The following is a 21,994-nucleotide window of genomic DNA, read 5'->3' as shown; positions in this document are numbered from 1 at the left end:
TCTCTCTCTCTCTCTCTCTTCTCTTCTCTCCCCCCCCTTCTCTCTCTGTTTTTCTCTGTCTCTTCTCTCTCCCTCTTTCTCCTCCCCCCTTCTCTCTCCCTCATTCATTCTCTGCCCCCTCCCCCCATCTTCTATCTCTATCTCTCTCTCTCCCTCTCTCTCTCTCTCTCTCTCTCTCTCTCTCTCTCTCTCTCTGTCTCACACTCACAAACACACACACACACACACACACACACACACTCACGCACACACACACACACACACACACACACACACACACACACACACACACACACACACACACACACACACATATACTGCCCGCTTTCAACTCGATAGCGCTGGAACGTTTGTTTACACTTGTACACATGTATTAATATTATCACGGGCCGTCACGCGCTTAGGTCGCACCAAAGTCTCGCCCGGAAGCAAGATAGGGCAAGTGCAAGGAGGTTACAGAAGCTCCTCGGGCAATTGAAACATCTTGGTTGGCGTATACAATTTTGTTATACATTATTTTCCTAATGCGTTGTTGCGTAATTGAGAATTCGTCGTTTTCCCTTACAACTGGCAAGCTCTGAGCCAGAGCTCAGTGTAAGGGAAAACGATGAATGGTCGATCAGTCAAGGATCACTGCTTCGTTTTCCTTCATCTCATGGGATGGAACGCTTGAAGCAGTCCAAGATATCAAATGTTCGTCATTGTCGTCACTGACTAATAACTGGCTTACTTAAACCGACAGTGGGGATCTGGATCGATAACAACAACAAACCGACAGTGGACGCTCCGTCTAAACCAAGCTTGACGGCCGTGAACGTAGCCAATGCGTTACAGTAATGGAGGATGCTCTGTGGGCGGCATCGTAAGCCTGACTGATAGGAGCCCTCTCTCAAAGCGGAACTATGGCGTACCTGCGCAGCGTGCTGCCCGATTCACCCACTGAAATCTAGAGAGATATAAGAAAGAAGGTTTTATCATGAGGTCCTTGGGATTAGGCAAGTCAATTAGTAAAAATGCCTTCCACCTGTGTTGTGTTCAAGGGTAAGAACCGATATTTATGATGCTGCAGAGGACAGAAGTTTTCAAAGGTAAGTCTTTTTCCGTTAAAAAAAAAAATTGAATGAAAGTGTTTTTATGCCGCCATGGCAGACCCCAGAGACACAATTTAGATTCTAACATAAATTATAAGAGGCGTGGCTCCGGCGCTAGTAGGCCTACCTTCCCAGGCCAACCCGGGCCAAAAGAGATTACAACACCCCAGCAGAAAGACCGAGATATATATATATATATATATATATATATATATATATATATATATATATATATATATATATGTGTGTGTGTGTGTGTGTGTGTGTGTGTGTGTGTGTGTGTGTGTGTGTGTGTACGTGGGTGTGTGTCATGTATATATTTATATATACATTTTAATTAAAGTATGTCTTATATATATTGCTTTCCATTGTGAGTACAAATTAGATGCTATGCGAATGACCTTATTTTGACAGGACAAAGTCTAGTGTCTAGGTTTCTATATATGTATATCTTGTTTTCATATATTATTTACTAATCATACACACCTAAGGGTATTCGAGTTCAATCAGTAAGTCAGACTTATTTTATGTTTTTGATAGGCCCATTCATCTCCTAATTACAGTAAGGGTACTCTAAATTATGTAGATATCGAGAGGCTCCATTAAGATATGAAATCAATACCAAACAACCATAATGATGAATATCTTCTTGGTTAAAGAAACACCAAACCATATCAGATGAGGGGGGGGGGATAGGGTGGGTGGATAAGAGTGTGAGTTTTGTTTGGTAGAACTATACTCAGTTTAAATCTGTTGTACTTTTCACCTACAATCCCACAATTTATAATTCCGGTTCACTTAGGATTCCGCTATTAAAAAATAAACCAAACAAAGCAACAACAAATTTTACTACACAAGAGTCATCCCTAAGATAAATTATTCTCCCTCTGAAGTGTGAAGGGGCTAAAAACGCTGCTTTGCAGATCGTACATTACTGAACAAAAAACCCTTCAAATATAAGGTCATCCACGCTCATGCATAACATCTCACTGCGCACGAAGATTCGACTTTGTAACTCCAACGTCAAGTCTCTCTACGGCTGCGAAACTTGATAGACAACGAAGACAGTAGGCCTACTGAACAATTAGGTCCAGACTTTCATCAACAGATTATGAGGAGTATTCTAAGAATTAAGTGGCTGGATAGAATTAGAAATGAAGAGCTGTGGGAAAGGACAGGACAAAAGGATATAGAAGTAGAAATAGGACTAAGAAAGTGGCGATGGATGGGACACACCTTAAGAAAGCCCAGCGGAAACATCACAAGACAGTCACTGCAGTGGAACCCACAGGGAGCACGACGCAGGGGCAGGCCACGGGAAACATGGAGGAGATGCGTGGAAAGGGACATGAGAGAAATGAAGCTCACTTGGAACGAGCTTGGAAGGATGGCTCAGGACAGAGATAAATGGAAGGAGCTTGTATGTGGCCTATACCCTGCCAGGGGTGAAAGGCATTGATGATGATGATGACGCTCATGCATGCCATCACATGTCCGCTCTAAATCTCGATGCGAGGTACAGGTTTGCTCCAGACGCAATGATTTTACGACAAAGAGATCACGCCCAGGTGTGAACTTCTCAACGTCTTTGATTTTGCCGAACATTGAACTTGCAATAAGAGGCAACGGGCGAAAACATAGAGAACGCCGAAACTTAAGCGGCTGAAGATCGACGCTGACAGGCGCCAGTATTGTCTGCTTGACTCCACACAGAGAGGGCCTAGATCTGGATCTAAGAAAAAAATTGCACCACAACACAGCTGGTATTAAATTATGGCATTTTATTTGGGGAAAAAAACCCACACGAATTTCCTAAAATATTGCTTAATATGTAGGCTAATTCTGCTCGATTACCACCCTAATTTGACGACGCTGATTTAAAAAATGTAATTACATGTAGTTTTTGTCTAGGCTAGGCCCGTGAAGCACCAGCTCTGAAATGACATTTTAAAATTGTCCCCAGTCCAGTCGGGTGACGTCACGCAAACCGCTGAACCCGAGTTGGCGACGGCAAGACGGCATAGAGAGTTCGCGACCTCAGTGCTTCCTTGTCGTATCTCCATTTTTAATAACAGGGAAAACCGTTCATAACAAAGAGTCAGCTTAAAAAGAAGTCACATTTTCACTGTTAAAAAAAGGAGATACGACAAGAAAGCATTGGGGTCGTGGGTTGACAGCGAGGCGCCCTTCCCAGTTTTTCGGCGTAATTAGAATGTAGTTTGGATTTCAATAAAAAGCCGACAATGCCGATCGGTGCATAAAGCCGCCTCTAGTCTGCCAGCTCTAGATCTATGTGGGGCAAGTTGAAAAAAACAAAAACAAGTTTGAAATCATAAGGGAATTTTTTATACCTATAGGCGCTTACTGAATCAGTCTCCGAAATCGGCTTTCTCTGTGTTTTCGCCCTACAAGTAGTACAAGGGAGATAACACAGAGAGCACCGAAAGCGGCTGCAAGATCGATGCTGACAGGCGCCAGTGGATGTTTTCTTGACTCCACATAGATGGCGCCTAAGGCCTAGATCTAGATCTAAGAAAAAATTATACTACAACACAACTGCTGGTATTTATGAAGCATTTATTTGGGGGGGGGGGGGGGGGGACCCACGAATTTCCTAAAATATTGCTTAAATGTAATTCTGCTCGCTTGCCACCCTAATTTGACGGCGCTGATTTCAGAAAGGTAATTAGTTTTTGTCTACCGTGAAGCACCAGCTCTGAAACAGCCATTTAAAAGTATCCCCAGTCCAGTCGGGTGACGTCACGCAAACCGCTGAACCCGAGTCGGCGACGGCGAGACGGCATTGGCAGTTGGCGACTTCAGTGCTTTCTTGTCGTATATATATATACATTTTTTAATGACAGTGAAAACTGTTCACAACAAAGAGTGAGCTTAAGAAGAAGTCACATTTTCACTGTTAAAAAATGGATATACGACAAGAAAGCATTGAGGTCGTGGGTTGACAGCGAAACGCCCTTCCCAGTTTTTCGGTGTAATAAGAATGTATAGTTCAAAGATGAACAAAGTCTCCAACACCACACCACCACATTAAACGAAGAAGGTACAATGTAACAACTACGACATAAAAATCAACATCAACAAAACAGAGACAATGAAAGTAAACAGAAAGCCAGAACCACTCAGGATACACATCAACAACAACAGTCTCAGACAGGTCCAAGAATTTAAGTACCTCGGAAGTATCTTCACAGAGGATGGGCGACTAAACAGAGAAATTGAAACACATGTACAAAAGGCCAATAATGTAAGTTACCAGCTTACTCCACGACTGAAACATCGTAACATCCCCATGCTAATAAAACTCAAAATGATCAACACCATATCCATTTCAACACTCTCTTATGCCAAACACGGACCACGAACTAGACTTTAGAGCAAATAATTACAAAATGTGAAATGCGATGCCTTAGAAAAGCAGTAAACAAGACCAGGCGAGACAAAATTAGAAACTCAGTATTCCGAGAAATGGTGGACTCAAATGATGTCATGAATTTCATCCAACACCAAATAATCAAATGGTTCGGACATCTCCTACGATTACCAACACACCATCCAGCACAACGTGCCTACATAAAAAAAAAATAATTCGATGGCAACAAGGCTAGAGGGCGACCGAGACAGACCTGGATGGATGGAGTTAGGGAAACATTAACCACCCACGGCATCCCCCTGACCCAAGCTCTCCGGCTGGCGACAGGAAGACGTCTCTTTGTTCCCGCGACACCCAAAAGGGTATAAGCGGCGGATAAAAGTAAAGTAAAGTAGGCCTAAGAATTTATAGTTTGGATTCTGATAAAGCCGACAGCGCCGATCGGTGTTTAAAGCCGCCTGCGGTCTGCCAGCTCTGGGGCAAGTTGGAAATCATAAGGGAATTTTTATACCTATCGGTAGCCTACTTACTGAGTCAGTCTCCGAAATCGGCATTCTCTATGTTCTCTCCCTAATTAGACGGAAACTGCTAGGCCGCTAATTATTAGCCCTGATTTGAAACAAAAAACTTGCAAGCTGGTTCCGCCGCCTCTAAACTTCACGCCATGCCGCCGGGTATGCCGAGGAAGGGGAGTAGGGGTGGAATTTGGGGGATGTTACCTACCCTAGGCTTTCTGAGAGCCTAAGCCTAGTACCTACCCCATCTATATGAGCCCTGAGCTAGACACTCAGCTGGTCAGGGTGGTGTGGTGTGAAATCTCACGAGTGCCTGTGAAAGTGCTCGAGTAGCGTGTCACTAGGCCTACGGAAACTTTTCTGGGCAGCCAAAAGCCAGAGGTGTGTAATTCGTTTGACTGTTATTGTTACACCGATGGGTGGGGCTAAGGATGGAAGTGAAGGAGGTGTTCAAACGTTTCTGCTTATAATAGGTCAGTGGTCCTATGAAATGCAAGCACTAGATATAGTGGTAATTGATGCTCACCAGAGATGATAGCTGCAGCAGTTGAGAGGTGTGAGGTTTTGACCACTACTTGCCGACAGGACAAGCGACCCTTGATCCCACCGGCTGGGCCTATGAAATCCCCTGTACAAGACGGAAAATGTCTGAGACGGAACCTTTTTCTGGCTCCGCTTGCGATTCCGTTTCACACAGGTTCGATATATATATATATATATATATATATATATATATATTGCAGCTAAAAGTAAATATAGGCCCATGTATAAACATTATTTTCTTTTTCTTCTTCTAATTGTTGCAGAATTGCTCAGGCCATCTGTGTATGTTGTTCTTTGTCTTCTTCTGCTCTTCTTTCCCTCCATCTTTCTACACAGCAGTCGTTTCTTTAGTCCATCTGATCTGTTCACGTGGGCAAAGAATCTCAGTTGTCCTTTTCTGATGGTTCTGATTACGGATCTTTCTAAGTCTTTCTCACGTTCTCCCATTTGGAGCATTTCTCTAGGCTATTTGTTTTTCTCTCTGTCCATGAGTTAAATGCCACATTTCAATCGACTTCTCTTGAAAATAACAAAAACAACAAAAAACAAACAAACAACTAAAACAAAACCATAACAAAAAACAACAACAACAAACTTGTATGGTGTTATTATAATAGAATGAGCTAAGTCTACGTGTATTTAGAATATGAAGAGACGCGCAGTCTCAGCAATCTCAATAGACATAAGCCACCTTTTCCGCTTCCGCCTCAAAACTGATCCTTTCCGTTTTCCCTTTCCAAGACGGTGTGGTGCATCAGTCTTTGGTCGTGTCAATCTTGACTCATCCAACACTACACGTCGACTTAGTGGCCAAACATGCCTCCCAAATTCGATCCGAATGCTGTTTTTACAGGTAGACATCTTATCCCCATATTTGATTCTATAAACCCTTCGTAATGCACTCGTTTGCCGAAGGCAAATAGCGGTGTTGATTCTCCGTGCCTTGATGGCGATGGTAAGATGCTATTTATTACTCATTTATTTGTGAAGCGTTTTTATTTGGTTGTCACAGGTTTGTTCCTAGTCTAGATCTAGATCTAGATCTACTCATACCTACGTTTGTATAACTATGTTCCACCATTTCTCATCATTGTCCCTGAAACCACTGCTTCCAGATTAGATATCTAGAATACAGGAAAGCTCTAAATTAGACTAAATTCTAAAAGTCAGGATGGAGCGCTATTTTCGGTACTACTTACACAGTGCGGTCCCGTCTCTTTTAACACACTCCCGCGGTATAAGTGTAGGCTTCATGGCGAAAACACACGTTTCCAGGCGCGCTGGCTGTTCACCAACAATACACACTGAGTGACCCCAGCGGCCTGCCCGGAACGTCCATTGTAATTGGTTGCTGATAAAGTCGCATCTCAGCACAGACGCAGGACAAGAGTTATGAAGTGACTATTCGGACTAGAGTCCGAATACTAGAGAAAACTTTTTATTCATACTTGGAATTGAGTCCAACATAACGTCCGTTCCGACTTCCAACCCTTGTTCCATAAGATTTGCATTTTTTGGTTAATCAAGGAAACGCGCGACAATCCATAAAGTTGATAAAGTGTTGCGCCTTCTGTGGATCGCGCTGCGCTTTTTGTTGATCCGTTTTGATGCGCATTCTATAGATCTTACCCCCTGAGTTTTGTTATGTTTTGTTGTCGTCTAGAGGGAAGGACTTCCGTAACGAGCGACCAAACAAAGAAGAGAAAGTGGCTATTCTCACCCGCCCGGAAGTTCTCGCAAGATCAACTCCTCCCCTCTTCTCTCTCTCTCTGTCTCTTTCTGAATAGTCTATCGGTGTGGACGATCAAATTGACCAAAACAAAGTTAAAAATGATGTTAAAACACAAAAGTAAATTAATTTGGTTGTCTACAAAGATGCTACGGCACGGCTATTTAACTTTTCGAATCGAGCCGAACTACGCTGGTCGCCATTTTGTTTTGCCCGGAAATTCTCGCGCTACTCCTCTCTCTCTTTCTCTCTCTCTCTCTCTCTCCACTGCCCACAGACAAAATTGTAAGCTTTTTGTAGGCTACAGTTGTAATGGAACGTTTGTTCACGGCACAGAATTCTACAATTTTTCTGTTATCACAGTGTAGAATTCTGTGGTTTAGGGTGAACGCAAAATTTGGTGAACGCGCACCGGGTGAGAATAGCCACAAGACTCGCCTGCACTATTCTCACTCCGGGTGAGAATAGAGGTGGCCTAAAGAAGAGGCCTAACCCTAACCCTACCCCTAGCCCTCAATTCTGCTCCGTTCCATAGTGGTCCCTCGTTACGGAAGTCCTCCCGTTTAGAGTGTAATTTAGGGTATTTTTTTACTTTCCCTCCCGTCTCACACTCAGCTACCAGTTGTCTATTTTCTACTAAATATTGATGCGCTGAACACGAATATCAACTTCATTTCCGTCGCAAATTAATAGTTTTTTTGAAATATTTGATTGTTTTTAACTGAGATAGACATGCTTTGGACCAATCGGGGGGTTCCAGGGGGGCCTGCCCCACCGGGGTGAAAGAAAATCTGGGGGGCTACAGGGGGGCATGCCCCCCCCTGTTTTTACCCATAATTTGATATTTTACAGTTAGATTTGAAATTGTCTTGAAAATAATTGATTTGCGACAGTTTTAGTGGCTTTATGTGTGATCTGCAGCAAACAGTACAGCAGTCTGACCCCTGAAACAGTGCATCTGTGTGCGGGAGTGAAAGTAAAAATTACCCAAAATTTTTTTGGGGGCCGCAGCTATTCGTACTCGTCTGAATTCCGTGGCTAGGCCTATTCGGACTCAACTCCAATGCGCATGCGCAATCACTGGGTGTACCGGATGTGAAGCAGACAAGCAATTCGACCTTGGCCTTCCTCAGTTTCTACAATCTGGCCAAGGAACTTACAACAAATGGACGCCGACCGTGGTGACCCAATGCGAACTGTGGTCCTTTCTTTTCAAAGGATAATATAATAGTAGGGCCGGGCAGTGGGCAACTGTATGGGAGGGAATTTAGATCTAGATTTATTGCAAAAATAAAGGGGTGAAGAAAAAGTAAGAGAGAGTGGGGGGGGGGGGGGGGGTGCTGCTGTCTTATAAGGACTGATTATGAATTTTATGTTTTGATCCCTTAACCGTGAAATGCAGTGTAATAAAATAGCCTACCAGTAGTTCAAAGTCCGAATAGCAATGGGAGACTAATCGGACTCGAGTATAAGACTTCGCTTATGGTACAAGCGGTAGCCTCCCATGGCTGTTCGAACTCGAGTCCGAATAGCCACTTCGTTTTTTTGGGTTTTTTTTTTGGTAGTGTCAATTGCAGCCGAGTAAATTTACCCTATCAGTAACAAAAATGGAAGTTGAGTAAGAAAAAAAGGCCAGCTCTCTTCGGACTCTAGTCTGATTTGATTTTTTTGTCTAGGCCCCTATTTGGCATGAAAATGGGTTTTATCTATTCGGTCTCTGCTTCTAAGTGACTTATGTGAGTGTGAGGTTACATAACTGTCGTCGGGGGATTTTATGATACAAAGGCCGTGGCAATTCGGACTCAAGTCTGCATAGCTTCCCCTTGCTATTCGGACTCGAACTCCAATGAGCGTGCGCTATCACCTGGTGTGAAGCGGACAGGCAATTTGACCTTGGCCTCTCTCGATTTCTACGATCTGACCAAAATTTTAGACACATTAAGAAAATTATTAGTCTAGTGACGTCAAAACTGAATAACAGTTGCAAAATCTGAAATACTACACAGGAAAGGAAGACAGGGAAACAGCAATCTGAGCTCAAAGCAGTGACAGAAAAATGAAAATCAAAGTTTCAGAACAACAAAGGATTAGGCCTATAACTAGATTCTATCAATACATAGTCTAAACCCGCTTTATTTGACTAGAAAGACAGTAAATGATCAAGTAAATGATCATTCGTTCAATCACAAATATCTCATGTAACTTCAAGATAAGTAGGTAATTCTTTCATCGAAAGTAAGGCAAATGAACAAACTTAATGGTGATACCAATACCTCCGCATGGCCAAAAATTGATGAGCGCCTGATTCCATCGCGTTGTGAAACATCTGGGTATAATTGAGAGGTGTGGGTAGTAAGTGGCAGTCAGGTGAATGTCTGTTCACCCTTTTGACTTGACAGTCTCCTTAACTCTTATCCTGCGTCTGTGCCCAGATGCGTATCTTATCAGCAACCGATTACGTCGGACGTGCCGGGCAGGCCGGCGGGGTCACTCAGTGTGTACTGTTGGTGTACAGCGCGTGCGCCGGGAAACGTTTGTTTTTGCCATGAATACCGGGGGAGTGTGTAGGGGAGGTGCCGAAATAGGCTTATCGGGCGACATAAACCCGGCTCCCGCAGGATGAGGGTCAATCATTTAGTGTTTCTCACAAGCTGATAAGACATTACGAGTAGTTACGTCCATTCGAATAACCTTTCTGGACGCTCTTGTTGTTATGAATGACCTGAGGTTCGAAAGGGGATAATTTAGGTCAATTTCCAAATGTTTTACACTCAAATTGTTCTTTGTACCTGCACAATGGTATTCAAAACTATCAAACAAGCTTTTTTTGTATCAGTATCATTTCATACAAAACCAAGCTCATTTGAAATATTTTGTATAGAAAAATGGAAGTCCTGTTTCCTGACTATCCTTTGAGCTCCTCATATTTAAGTGGGTCAATTTCTTCTATAATTTCATTGGACGAACATCTAGAGCTACCAACTTGGCATGTTTTGAATGAGACGTATGCCTCGATTACGAACCAACGCAGTCGGTTCTAGAAGGCCACAAACGCACACAAACTCAAGCAGACTGACGCACACACACTTGACCTGCGTGAATGGGGATCCGACTCGGGACCCGAATGATGCACAGAGGATGCGCGTGCGCTGAGCCAGGGGCTACACTGATTCGGGACCAGAACGTAGGGGAGGTGCCGAAATAGGCTTATCGGGCGACATAAACCCGGCTCCCGCAGGATGAGGGTCAATCATTTAGTGTTTCAAGCTGTTTCATTGACCAAATTTGTACGGTCAGTTCTGCCTCAACATGATGACTATTTTTTCCCCATCTTATCGAAAAATGAAGATGTTATTGCTGTTCAAGCCATAATTGTCTGAATTGAGGTGACAGCTGTATTGGTTACTGTAATCTACTCATACTATAGTAATAGACTTAGTGCATATTAATTGAATGAAGAAAATAGAAAATTTTTGAAAATATTTTTCTAGCCACATACCAGTCCCCTACTTTAACTTCGTATTATTTTACTCATGTACCCGTTTCACTCTCAGATGTTCTAAAGCACTTTTCTTAATTTTATTCTTCTTTACATGAATTTAGACTTAAATCCAACGCAAATTGTTAGCTCGAGATGTACGGGTATTTTTATACTAACCATTACAATAGGACTAATAGCATAAGCTTAGTAATATTTGACATGGGGGGTTTCAGGGGCATGCCCCCTTGACTTAAAAAAAAGGGAAGTGGCTATTTGCAACGCCGCGTTGCCATTAGCGCCAGTGCCAAATAAAACGCAGTGTGTTAGCCTAGGCTATATGAAGCTTAGTCTACCTTTCTTTGACGAAAGTTCTGATGGTCGAAGGGACAGTGCATCTGTGTTTGAAGCCAAACCATTATTTTATGAGCGATGGTTCAATTCCGGTCCAGGAAGGTTTTTTTTTTTTTGGTCCTCTTCTCGACTGACCAACAAACATTCCCCATAATTAAATCTAGATCTATAACTTGTTGCTTTGTAGGGGTGAAGCATGCCTATTCTGGTTTTGTCCTCCAGGAGGAGCTTTGTACAAAGTGTAACAAAGTAGGCCTTAGGCCTAGTATAGCCTATACTTTTCCTTTTGGCCGTCTTTATTCGGACTCGAGCCCGAATAAAAAAATTTCATATTCGGACTCGGTCCGGAAAAAAGGAAGTGTCTTCGTTCTATAGATCTAACGTTCAGTGCTTCCAATTTTCCGCCATTTTTTAGTTTCCCCCACACCTTATCTGCCGATCCGATGCCCGCTGCCTCATTGATACGCGCGCCCCTTCCCTCCATGTTTCTCACTTTCTTTGTTGTAGAAAAAGGTAAAATTGAAGACAAGCAGACCACCTGGCACCTGCATGTTATGAGCTGTGTAAAAAATAAAGACCGATTCGTTCAAATACATAAGCCTGTGTCATCTCGATTGTTTACCAAGAAAAAGTTGTGTTGCTGTGTAGAGCTGAGCATACGCCAACTTTTGATTCCATAGACCAGCGCACAATTAATTACATAGATCCACGTCACGACCAGCTTATTATTGTAATAATGATCGATTGCCGGGGGACAAATAAACAGTTATTAGAAGCCCTATAACTTTTCAGGCTGGCCTCAAATTCATCATAAGATAAAAACTCGGCTCCTGCACAAAACGCCATTTTGCCCGAAGTGATCGCGGTCTCTACCCAGCCTGAGGTGAGTCACGAGTGAAGCAGGACAGGAAGCCGGAGTCACAAGTCATCGGAAGTCGGAAGTGATGTCATGCTGGACAAGAATCAGAGTCCGAATAAAAAATTTTCATATTCATAGTCCGAATAGTCACTTCGTTTCCTTTTACCAATTTAGGCTTGGTTCAATAAGTAGGTTGTTGGCGGGTGCTCTGGTGTTGTTTGCTTCTTCTTTCCTATCAGACATCTATCATCCTTATCTCCCCCTCCTTTTTTATGATTGTTACTCTCTTGTAACATCTCTAATCTTCTGGCGCTCATATGACCTCATGCAGTTGCGAGCGCCGTAAAACCTCTACTAAAACAAACAAAAAGTTCAATAGTGGCTTTCCTTGGTCTGTGAGTCTAATTTAAAATTATTTTTAAAAAATTTAAGGCTCAGAAGAAGGAAAAAACACCTTCCGGGACCGGGATTCGATGCCGCGCTAGGAAGCACTGAACATAAGACTTAGATCTAGGCCTAGCGAACGTAGACAGCTTGTATACGTTCTCTAGTCCTAACTTAAAGATAACATTGTTAGGTAGATCTAGAAGACGTCATAAAAAAAGGAGTCAAATCCTAGGAGGTTTATTAAGAAACCGAGAAAGCTTCCACAATTCAGGCAGAACTATAATATTATCATGTAGGAACGATGGTCACTAGATCTAGATTCTAGTACATGTACTGGCGTTTCAAATAGCATGGGAGCTATTCAGAATGTGGCTTTTTAAATAGCACGGGAGCTATTTGGAACGCGGCGTTGCAAATAGCGCCTGCCTTATACTTATAAAAATGCCCCCCGCCCCCCATATTTCACCATAATTTGATGTTTTGGCAATTAAGCTAGGTTTGCCGTTCAGCCCCTACACTATCTCCCAGAATTTTCCTCATTTTTCAGCTCCAGCTGTTGGAAGCACTGAAACTAGAAATAAAACATTTCACCTCGCCTATGATGACTATTTTTTTCCCCATCTTATCGACAAATGAAGATACCAATGCTGTTTCAAGCCATTTTAGTCTGAGCCGAGGTGATATTCTTACTATTTGTCCCCGTCAGCCCCGTGCACACTGGCTGTTTGAAGTGATCTTTCAATAGACGTTACATTCTATATCAGCAATTTCTTTTGCATAAATAAGATGAGGAGAGCACTCTTTAACTTAAATACACTCTAAGCTTAAACCTTTTTTGGGACACGTTTGAGTTTGTCAGTTGGTTTGAATAGATGTGTGACAAGGATGGCAAAGTGAACCTTCACGGCTGGTGAATGTGTTGAATAGGCTTTTATTATGGATGCTGATAGTGATAATGGAAATAAAAAGCCATTGAAGTAATGCTGATTCTGATTTTTCATATAATGCATGTAAAATGAAAGAAATACCCATTTAGAAGTGAGACATTGTTTACCCTGCCATAACAGCAGGAAATGCTTGAGATTGAAATCTTTTAAAAAACTTATATTTTGTGTGAGTACCACTTTTAAAGTTGTGTACATTTAGCCAGATTTTAAAGGCCGGCTCTATTTCTCTGGATGGTTTCTGTTCTCGGGATTTGTTGATAATTGCGAATGAAGTGGCCTGGGGGGGGTGGGGGCTATAGGGATTTTTTTTTTACATGAAGGATTTTAGTATTTTTCAAGTGACTAAATGCAAAACGTTACTGTCAAGGTTGATCAGTCTTGTTTTCTCGCCGTACCTTTTGAAGGTATTTTCAAATAAAGTTTAGATCTAGTCCGAGAACGTTGCCCCAACCACAACTGAAGGAAGTATCTGAATATTCAGACGTTTATGAATCTCTAGCTCTAAAAATGCTTCCTCCCAGTCCTCGCAGAAATGGCAGAATGAAAGATGACGCCTAAATCTCGTGTACATCTATGCAAATAACGAAAAAATCTTGAGAACAGAAACCGTTAGGAGAAGTTCAAGTTTAATTTCCTGAACATTCGGAGAAATAGTCACTTCGGATTTTTAAATGTAAATTTATTTTGTATTGTTTACTTTGGAAGGTGGGTGGTCCATGTGTCATCAGGTAGTTTTTGCAGCCATGGAGTTCATGGTTGATTTTAGGGTCCATACAGTAGTCTGCTGTATACGTGTACTGACTTATCCTTACAATGCTTCTATTGTGATAATTGTCCTTAGTTTTTTACTTGAATACTAGCAGTAGCACACACACACACACAAAAATGAAGTCCCCAATTTCGCCTTGACTGTGATGACTATTTTTTTCCCCATCTTATCGACAAATGACGATATTATTGCTGTTCAAGCCATTCTTGTCTGAGTCAAGGTGATTCTTCTTGTGAAAGGCTAATATTGTGAAAAAACCGCAGGGGATAACATTTATGTGGCAGTGTATACAGTGCCTTTGAAAAAGTTCAGTTTGGAATTATAAAACAAAAACCTTGTAGCACTGCTCTGAAGCCCAGAAGACCATATGTCTCAGTTTGCTGGGTAGGCTGTCCTGTGTTTTTTTGTGACGTAACACAATTTCTGAATGTTCTGGTGATATTAAGTCCCATGGACTGTCATTGTTGCTCAGTAATAATACATCTTTTGACAGTACCAATTTAATTTAATTTTAGTACTGTCATGTTGGGATGGAGGTGGGTCAGGTGGTTGAAATAAAGCCACAGCATCAAAACACTTGAGAATCATGATTATTTGGGATGTTTACATTGTGCGCTTTTTATCCATGTTAGGTTTTGTAAAATTAAGAAGTGTAGTGGTTGATTGGAGGGAACCAATGGTATGTCCAACTTCTAGTTTCCCTTTGTTTTGTTTTTTTCCCCAGCGCTGTCTGACTTACTAAAATTACTGTGTTATTTTTCTCTTTACTAAGTTTGTGGGGACTAGTGTACGCTGCAGCTTAAAAAATATCTATTGCACCTCGACTATGATGACTATTTTTTTCCCCATCTTATCGACAAATGAAGATGCTGCTGCTGTTTCAAGCCATTTTAATCTGAGTTGAGGTGAATCTTTTCCAAGGTCTAGTGAAATACCCTGAATATTTGGTTGGATCTATTTTGTTTCCCACATTTGAGGTCCAGGTTTGAAACAATTTGGATTAGGGTTTTTTTCCAGTTAGTGAAGTTCTGTGTATTTATTTCACTGATAATCTTTGTCCCCATTCTTAACTTTATGGTGATGCCAAATATCTTTACAAATGCAAGGGTCTCTGAAGAGCTTCCAAGTTAAAAAAATGTTCAATAAGCGGCTCTAGTTCACGTAGTGTGACACCTCTGAGATTGGCATTCCTTATAATTTTCTGTGTTTATATTTATAGGTGCAATGTTCTATGGGTTAATCAGACTAGACAGTCCTCAATTTCTCGTATACTTGTGCATTTGTCAGCCCATTGTCCTGTTCTGAACTGATAGTCAAAAGCAGGCTATGAAAAAGGAAATTGTTTTTAGGTTGTTTTTTTTACCAAATCTTTTTTATTACAGGAATTTTTTGTTGTTGGAAGTAGTACATAGTGAAAGTTGTGGTGAGAAAGTTTTGCCTTGGCTGTGATGACTATTTTTTTCCCCATCTTATCGACAAATGAAGATGTCATTGCTGTTTCAAGCCATTTTGATCTGAGCTGAGGTGATTCTTGTTGCAAGCTTTACACAAAATTAGTTAATTTTAGAGGGTTGTTTCAGTCAAATCAATGCACTTTCTGTTGCATCTTCATAATGGAAAATTTGCTGATTGTGTAAATTTTATTTTATATTTCAGTTTACTGCAGAGCTGTAGGTGGTGAAGTGCCTGCTACATCTTCACTTGCCCCCAAAATTGGCCCTCTTGGTCTGGTAAGTGGAAATTAAGATGTCTAAGAACAATTTGGTCAGTTATGAAAGTCATCATGTATGGTCCATTTCAAAGTTCTGAATCATTGAGCTCAACCCACTCTGATTGTTTCTCCTCCTTCCTGAAATACTTCTTCTGAGCTTAGTTTCCTGATGGGGACAAGTGGCACACAAAGTTGTAGGCCTACCTAGTTAGGAATACTACCAGTTTTGACACAATCTTTAATTTTTCATTGAACAGTGTAAGTCTTGTTCCTTTCGAGTTCCTATGTCTTAAGTGGGTCAATTTGTTGAAATTTCATGGAACAAATATCAAGAGCTACCAACTTTACATGTTTTGAACAAGACGTATACCTTGGTTTTAAACCAATGGGGATGGTACGAAGTAGGCCACGCACACAAGCAGACTGATGAACACACACTTGAGCTGTAGAAGTACAGGAGCCTGAGATGCTCAGCATGCTTAAGCCAAACAAGGTCGTGCTGAATTGGGCCCTGCTGGAAAGCTAGAGTGTCCAAATACGCTTAATGTGTGTGTGCGTAAAATACACACACACACACACACACACACACACACACACACACACACACACACACACACACACACACACACACACACACACACACACACACCCCAGGAGCCTGAGGTAAAATTTTGGAAAATGAAAAAGATGTTTAGTTATTAATTACAAAGTTATCTTCACATTGCAAAGTGAAAGAAAATACTTGGCTTTGCTTTCAGTCCCCCAAGAAAATTGGTGATGACATCCAGAAGGGCACAGCTGACTGGAAAGGTCTGAAGATCACAGTGAAACTCATTGTGCAGAACAGACAGGCCAAGGTAGAGGTTGTCCCTAGTGCTGCTGCCTTGATCATCAGAGCTCTGAAGGAACCTCCCCGTGACAGAAAGAAGGTCAAGCACGGTGAGTCATCTGGCTGTTGTACTACAACTATCTTCTTCCATTGAAATTTTATTTGTAATTCATGATGGGGAGGTAGGGGTTACTGCCTTTGTTTGCTCTTTTTCTCTCTTTTCCTTCTGGTACTGTGACGTCATAAGTAGTCAGCAATGTTGACAACACGCCTGAGGGTTCTTGAATAGTTCTGATTGTGGGTCACTGAAATGTCCCAGCAGATGTTTTGACACAATAGTTGGCAGGACACTTCAGGAATACATTGTCCATAGTCTCATCTTCTCCTTTGCAGACTAGACAGGATGGACTTGGGTTGTCTGCTGGCGTGATGTTGTGTTGGTACAATTTCAGCTTGGGCAATTTTCCACCAGTTCTCATTTGTTAGAGAAGCCGGCGGTCTTGTTGTCTATGCGAGGCAGCTGTTATGATGAGGGTTGGGTGAACAGCAGTTTCGGTTTTGCCTCTCTTTTCCACTTTATGCAGGTTGACCGGTGGGTGACGGCTTTAGCTAAGAAATAAATTGGCGGTTTACTCTCTTGGGTGCTGAATGTGATCTAGATCTAGTCTTGTTCTTATTTGTTGGCTAGGGGAGGTGGGGGTTGGTTTTTCCTTTCCTTTTTATCAAATTTAATTCAATAACAGCTGGTTGGAACATTTCTACTGGGTCCTCACTTGGTTTTCTTATGAGTATTATGTTGAAAGGTTGTATCATCTTCTTCAGCAGCATGCTTCTATCATTGTGGGAGAGTGACCCCTCGTGGGTGGTTGGCGGGTGCTCTGGTATGGTTTGCTACTTCTTTCCTATAAACATCTATCGTCCGTATCTCCCCTTCTTTTTTTATGTTTGTTACTCTCTTGTAACACCTCTAATCTTCTGGGGCTCATATGACCTTATGCAGTTGCGAGCACCGTACAACCTCTACAAAAACAGAGTGATCTCTCATTTGATTTTAGTTCTGTTTCTAAATTTCATAGCTGACTTGTCTCTTTTCTGCTAAATAGTGCAAACTCTGCTTCATCTAGCATTTCCCGCTTCTTTCCTCCTTCCTCCACTGGGACCACTCTCGGTAGCAAATTGTGATACCTTTTTTTACCTGCAGAAAACACTGAACCAGGAGTGAGACGAAAACGCGGCTTGCGCATGTCCCCCCGTAGCTTCCTATTTCCGTTCTGTGCCTGGTGCTGAAATTTCACGTTCATTATGGTGTGACAGTGTCAATCGAGACGATGGCGCGCCTAGTTGTCATTGAAAACAGCAGAAATACGATAGAAATTGAAGCAGAATGCAAAAATAAATAGAACTGGAGCTGGATTGAGAAAGAAGCAGACGGTGTGCGACTTCCAACAGTTCATTAGAAAATTGAACAAGCCGGGTGCTGCACTTTGTGTTTTGTGCCGTAAGGAAATCTTGTACAGTATTAAAGGTGTTGCCTACTTAATCCAACACTGCTCTACATCGTTGCACAAGTTGAAAGTGAAAGTGAACAACATGAATTATAGACTTCGAGCATCATGTTGGTTTTACTCATGCCTTCGGAGAGAGCGCGTACGCCTTTGCGTGAATTTCCTCCTTTTTTGAAATTCCTGAATGGCAGCTATGCAACTTATGACGTTTTGTCTTTTTTTTGATAACTTCAATGTAATGTCGATCTAAGCATTTTTTGTCAATTTTGTGACGATCTGATATTGGTGTGCCTTGTTGAGTCTGCAAATAGTATAAAAACAAATCGAGAGGAGTTGGGGTTTTGCGATTCTATGTCTAGGCCTACTGATACAGTGGGGGTATCGGCAGTCTGTGAGCTCTTTGGTTCAAGGGGTCATTTAAAAAAAATTTTTTTTGACATTACATGTTCTTGTCTTACTACTCTACAGTGAAACACAGTGGAAACATCACCCTTGACGACATCATCAAGATTGCCAGACAGATGCGTCCTCGCAGTATGGCTAAAGTCTTGGGTGGCACCTGCAAAGAAGTTCTTGGTTAGTATATTGTCATTTTCTTTCTATAGCACAGTGTTAGATGTGTAATGTTTGCAGCTGTGGAGAATACGTTGAATGACTGCCATAAAAGAGGCAAACTCTTTTGTCCTGAACAAACTACAGTAAAACCCTGATGACACAAGTCTTTTCCCGCTCCCCTTTTCAGGTTTATATTAAAAACATTACATTGCTTCTAATTCACTGCGCAAGTGGCGGCAAACGCCTCTGCAAGTTTAATTTGTTCGAAATTTCCTTTCAGATCTAGTCTTGTTTACAAAAAGTAGTTTTTTGCGCAGCAGATGATTTTGCACGCTCATATCAACAGGTCCGCAATGTTTTCCTCCCGCCACTGTGGTCATGGAGTTGGAGTTCATTATGGCGAGACAAAAGCACTAGAAGATATTGAAAGCTGCAACTCTGTAAATTCAGAGTTTACAATTAGTAGTGGATTAGCTGAGAATAAACGTTTAGAATGTGAAACAAGGGACCAAGCACTAGTACTGGCAATTGCACATAGGGGAGCTGACGGGCAAACTTAGACCTAGGTCTAGTACTAGAGTTAGACCTGCGACGTAAACAGAAGAAAAAAATTTCGTTGATCCTAATCCTTCAGTACAGGAACAGGAGTAGATTAAGGTGGCAAAGTACAACTAAATAAGGCATTAGATCTCGTGCAAGTCAGCCTGGCAAGACAAAACGCACAATAGAAAGGAGACATCAAAGCTGTGCACCTTGTTACATTCCATTGCATTGAACCCTGGTCTTTTAAAATTTTCACTCAGAAATAATTTTCTGCTTTAGAAAACTTGGATATGTACTTTGTTGATTTTGTTTTCAATTTCACCTAAATCGAGCTTTTTTCTATAAATTTACTCCCCTTCAGCTTGGATAAGTGCCTATAAAAAAGTTTCTGCGCATGGTCAAATTGGGCCCATTTTTGAAAGATCATAATACAATTTCTAATAAATTTCTTTGTGGGGGCTCTCGTGGCCTAGAGGTTAAAGTGTTCTCCTCTCATTCAAAGGTCCCAGGTTCGAATCCGGGTAGCAACTGAACAAATTTTCTTCTCTAAAATTGTCTTCTATCTCCATCTTTCCTGCTCTCCAGCAATATTGTCGTCTGCTTTCATCTCCACTTTTTGGGCCCCCCCCCCTGGGCTCCTGACTCTTTCTGCAGCCTTTCCACTTCTTCTCCATGGCTCCTTCTGACTGCTGTCTTTCAACCACACCCCTGATCTTCTAGTTGGAAAGATCTACACCTAGCCTTCTGAGACTAGGGTGTTTTTTTGGGGGGTATTTTTGTTTTGTTTTTTGGGGGGTGCATTTTTGATAATCTACACACAAAAAAAGGCTCCAGTGCTTGTGTTTTCTCAAATACCCCAGACTCAAGTGTGTTAAGAGTATTCCCTGCAGTGCTTCCACTTTTCCGTATTTTTACGGAAATCCATACTTTCTGCCATTTCCGTACTTCTTCCTCCATCATTATCAACTCCCTCTGTATAAAGCTGCGACAGCGTAGGGCTACCGAAATTCCGTAGCAAAAGATCCGTAATCGCCTTCGTATCGTCTAGTACTAGTATGTTACAGATATTTACAGTAATTCCCTCGGCAACAAGTTAAAAGTTATAGAAACCTGCCAGATAGCGCATTTCCTGCAATCGGCTATTATTCCGCTATGCCACATTATGCATTCATTGCGGGTTGGTCGGCAGTACATTTTTACCTGTGGATTAATCAAAATATGGCAGACTTTTTGTGCCAATTTCCTCCTTTCTATCATTCACTCATTCCGTCTATCTTCGGATTGTTGCCGCGGCTGGAAAATCTGCACGTTGATCTAGTAAATTGACTTGTGATCTTAGATAGAAAATAACTGTCAGAAAGAAACTTTTTAACAAATTTGTCTAGATCTAGAGAAATGATCAATACGAAGATTCTACAGCACAGGAACAGGATAAAGGCCGCGATGAAAGAAATTTATGCTAAACCCAGCATAAAACTACTGACATCAAGAATAATTCAAAGTGGTATTCCGAGGTTGTGACGTGCGACATTCGGACTTGAAATTTAAGGAAAATTAGGGTATATGCCGGGTAACTGTATTGTGAAGGTACATATCTATTCATTATTCCCAGGTTTGCCTTCTATCAGTGGTGTGATGACAAATTAATTGAATTATAGTAGCAATGGAAGGGGAACCTGCTTTTAAACATTGCCAGCAATGCGAGGATATGTAGGTGAAGAAATCAAACAAGATAAATTGTTGGTGAAAAAATGTTATGGTTTGTAGGCAATCTCTTCAAACAGGCTCCCAAATGCCATTTTCAGCCCTCTAAAAGCACTAAATTTCTATTTCTTCGGCCCCCTTATCCCCTACCGGGACGCTGTCCCTGTACCCTGCTGCGGCCCCCAGACCCCCGGCAGAATTTTCCTTACTTTTCAGTTTCAGCTGGTGGAAGCACTGTCCCTGCAAGTTTGAGGTATTTTTGGTCAGTGTTGTTGATTATGTAATTTGTTTGAATGATTGGATAGTTTTTTAATATTGGACTTTTGTTGTTCATCCACAGGAACTGCTCAGTCCATTGGTTGCACTATTGACAAAATGGCCCCTCACACAGTCATCGAAAAGATTGACAGTGGTGATATTGAAATTCCAGAGGAATGAATTTCTGAGTAAATAAATGAAGAAAAACCAAATTTTTGTTTTGTGTGTTTGTTTTTTGTTTTTGAAACAATGGGGATACGGGCCTGTAAGTGATGAATCTCGTTTTCGTCCTATTCTAGTCTATGTACATTGATTTTCGGAGGTCCAACAACTTAAAATTTACAGTGGGTGGTTGGCGGGTGCTCTGGTGTGGTTTGCTTTTTCTTTCCTATCAAACATCTATCGTCCTTATCTCCCCCTTCTTCTTTTTTATGTTTGTTACTCTCTTGTAGCACCTCTAATCTTCTGGCGCTCATATGACCTTTTGCAGTTGCGAGTTCTGTAAAACCCTCTACTAAAACTAAACTAAACCACTTACATTACCTTATTTTTTAAATGAGATATCACCGCACAGTTGTTAGTTTATATTTCATTTAGAAGGATTTACAGTAGAACATGACTAAAGCGGCACCTGCTGCAGCGGGACCTTTCCGGAATCACTTTTTTTGTCTATGTAAACTCAATTAACTCTGCTCGGGTTTAGTGGGGCAAGGAAAGGCCCAAACTTGGACACAGTGGGAGAGATCGAGCAAGCTCAGTTACGGGTGGGGGGCTATAGGTTGGCTCCAAACGAGCAGGGCAGTCAGCGGTGTGGCGTTGTGATTGG

General features: G+C 41.7%; 1 protein-coding gene and 4 non-coding genes across 6 annotated transcripts; all 5 read left to right on the top strand.

The window, feature by feature from the left end:
* The first annotated feature begins 1,045 nt into the window (after positions 1-1,045).
* On the top strand, positions 1,046-21,380 carry LOC101854527 (60S ribosomal protein L12). Of its 2 annotated transcripts, none has more exons than XM_035972175.1 (5): positions 1,046-1,088; positions 15,720-15,793; positions 16,533-16,713; positions 18,577-18,684; positions 21,251-21,380. In XM_035972175.1, exons 1-5 carry the CDS (start codon positions 1,058-1,060, stop codon positions 21,346-21,348), a joined length of 492 nt encoding a protein of 163 aa, XP_035828068.1. In that variant the 5' UTR covers positions 1,046-1,057; the 3' UTR covers positions 21,349-21,380. The 2 variants fall into 2 exon arrangements, with proteins under 2 accessions (XP_035828068.1, XP_005107462.1); XM_005107405.3 differs by lacking the exon at positions 1,046-1,088 and adding an exon at positions 6,218-6,393.
* LOC118478483 lies at positions 12,936-13,027 on the top strand. The gene has a single exon (XR_004859075.1). It is a non-coding gene; the product is annotated as a small nucleolar SNORD12/SNORD106 (small nucleolar RNA).
* Positions 14,196-14,286, top strand: LOC118478482. The gene has a single exon (XR_004859074.1). It is a non-coding gene; the product is annotated as a small nucleolar SNORD12/SNORD106 (small nucleolar RNA).
* Positions 14,880-14,971, top strand: LOC118478484. The gene has a single exon (XR_004859076.1). It is a non-coding gene; the product is annotated as a small nucleolar SNORD12/SNORD106 (small nucleolar RNA).
* On the top strand, positions 15,499-15,590 carry LOC118478485. The gene has a single exon (XR_004859077.1). It is a non-coding gene; the product is annotated as a small nucleolar SNORD12/SNORD106 (small nucleolar RNA).
* Positions 21,381-21,994: the final 614 nt, after the last annotated feature.

Source organism: Aplysia californica, unplaced genomic scaffold, assembly GCF_000002075.1.
Source record: "Aplysia californica isolate F4 #8 unplaced genomic scaffold, AplCal3.0 scaffold00601, whole genome shotgun sequence".
Classification (NCBI taxonomy): Eukaryota; Metazoa; Mollusca; class Gastropoda; order Aplysiida; family Aplysiidae; genus Aplysia; species Aplysia californica.
The sequence above is the reverse complement of the archived record's forward strand: the minus strand, read 5'-3'. Positions and strand labels throughout refer to the sequence as shown.

What these genes read in the sequence shown, in the direction of transcription:
- LOC101854527 (XM_005107405.3), top strand. Translation starts at nt 6,357, where the DNA reads ATGCCTCCCAAATTCGATCCGAATGCTGTTTTTACAG. An exon ending in TCCGAATGCTGTTTTTACAG is followed by an intron (nt 6,394 to 15,719) that starts GTAGACATCTTA and finishes TTTATATTTCAG; the next exon opens with TTTACTGCAGAGCTGTAGGT. An exon ending in CACCTGCAAAGAAGTTCTTG is followed by an intron (nt 18,685 to 21,250) that starts GTTAGTATATTG and finishes GTTCATCCACAG; the next exon opens with GAACTGCTCAGTCCATTGGT.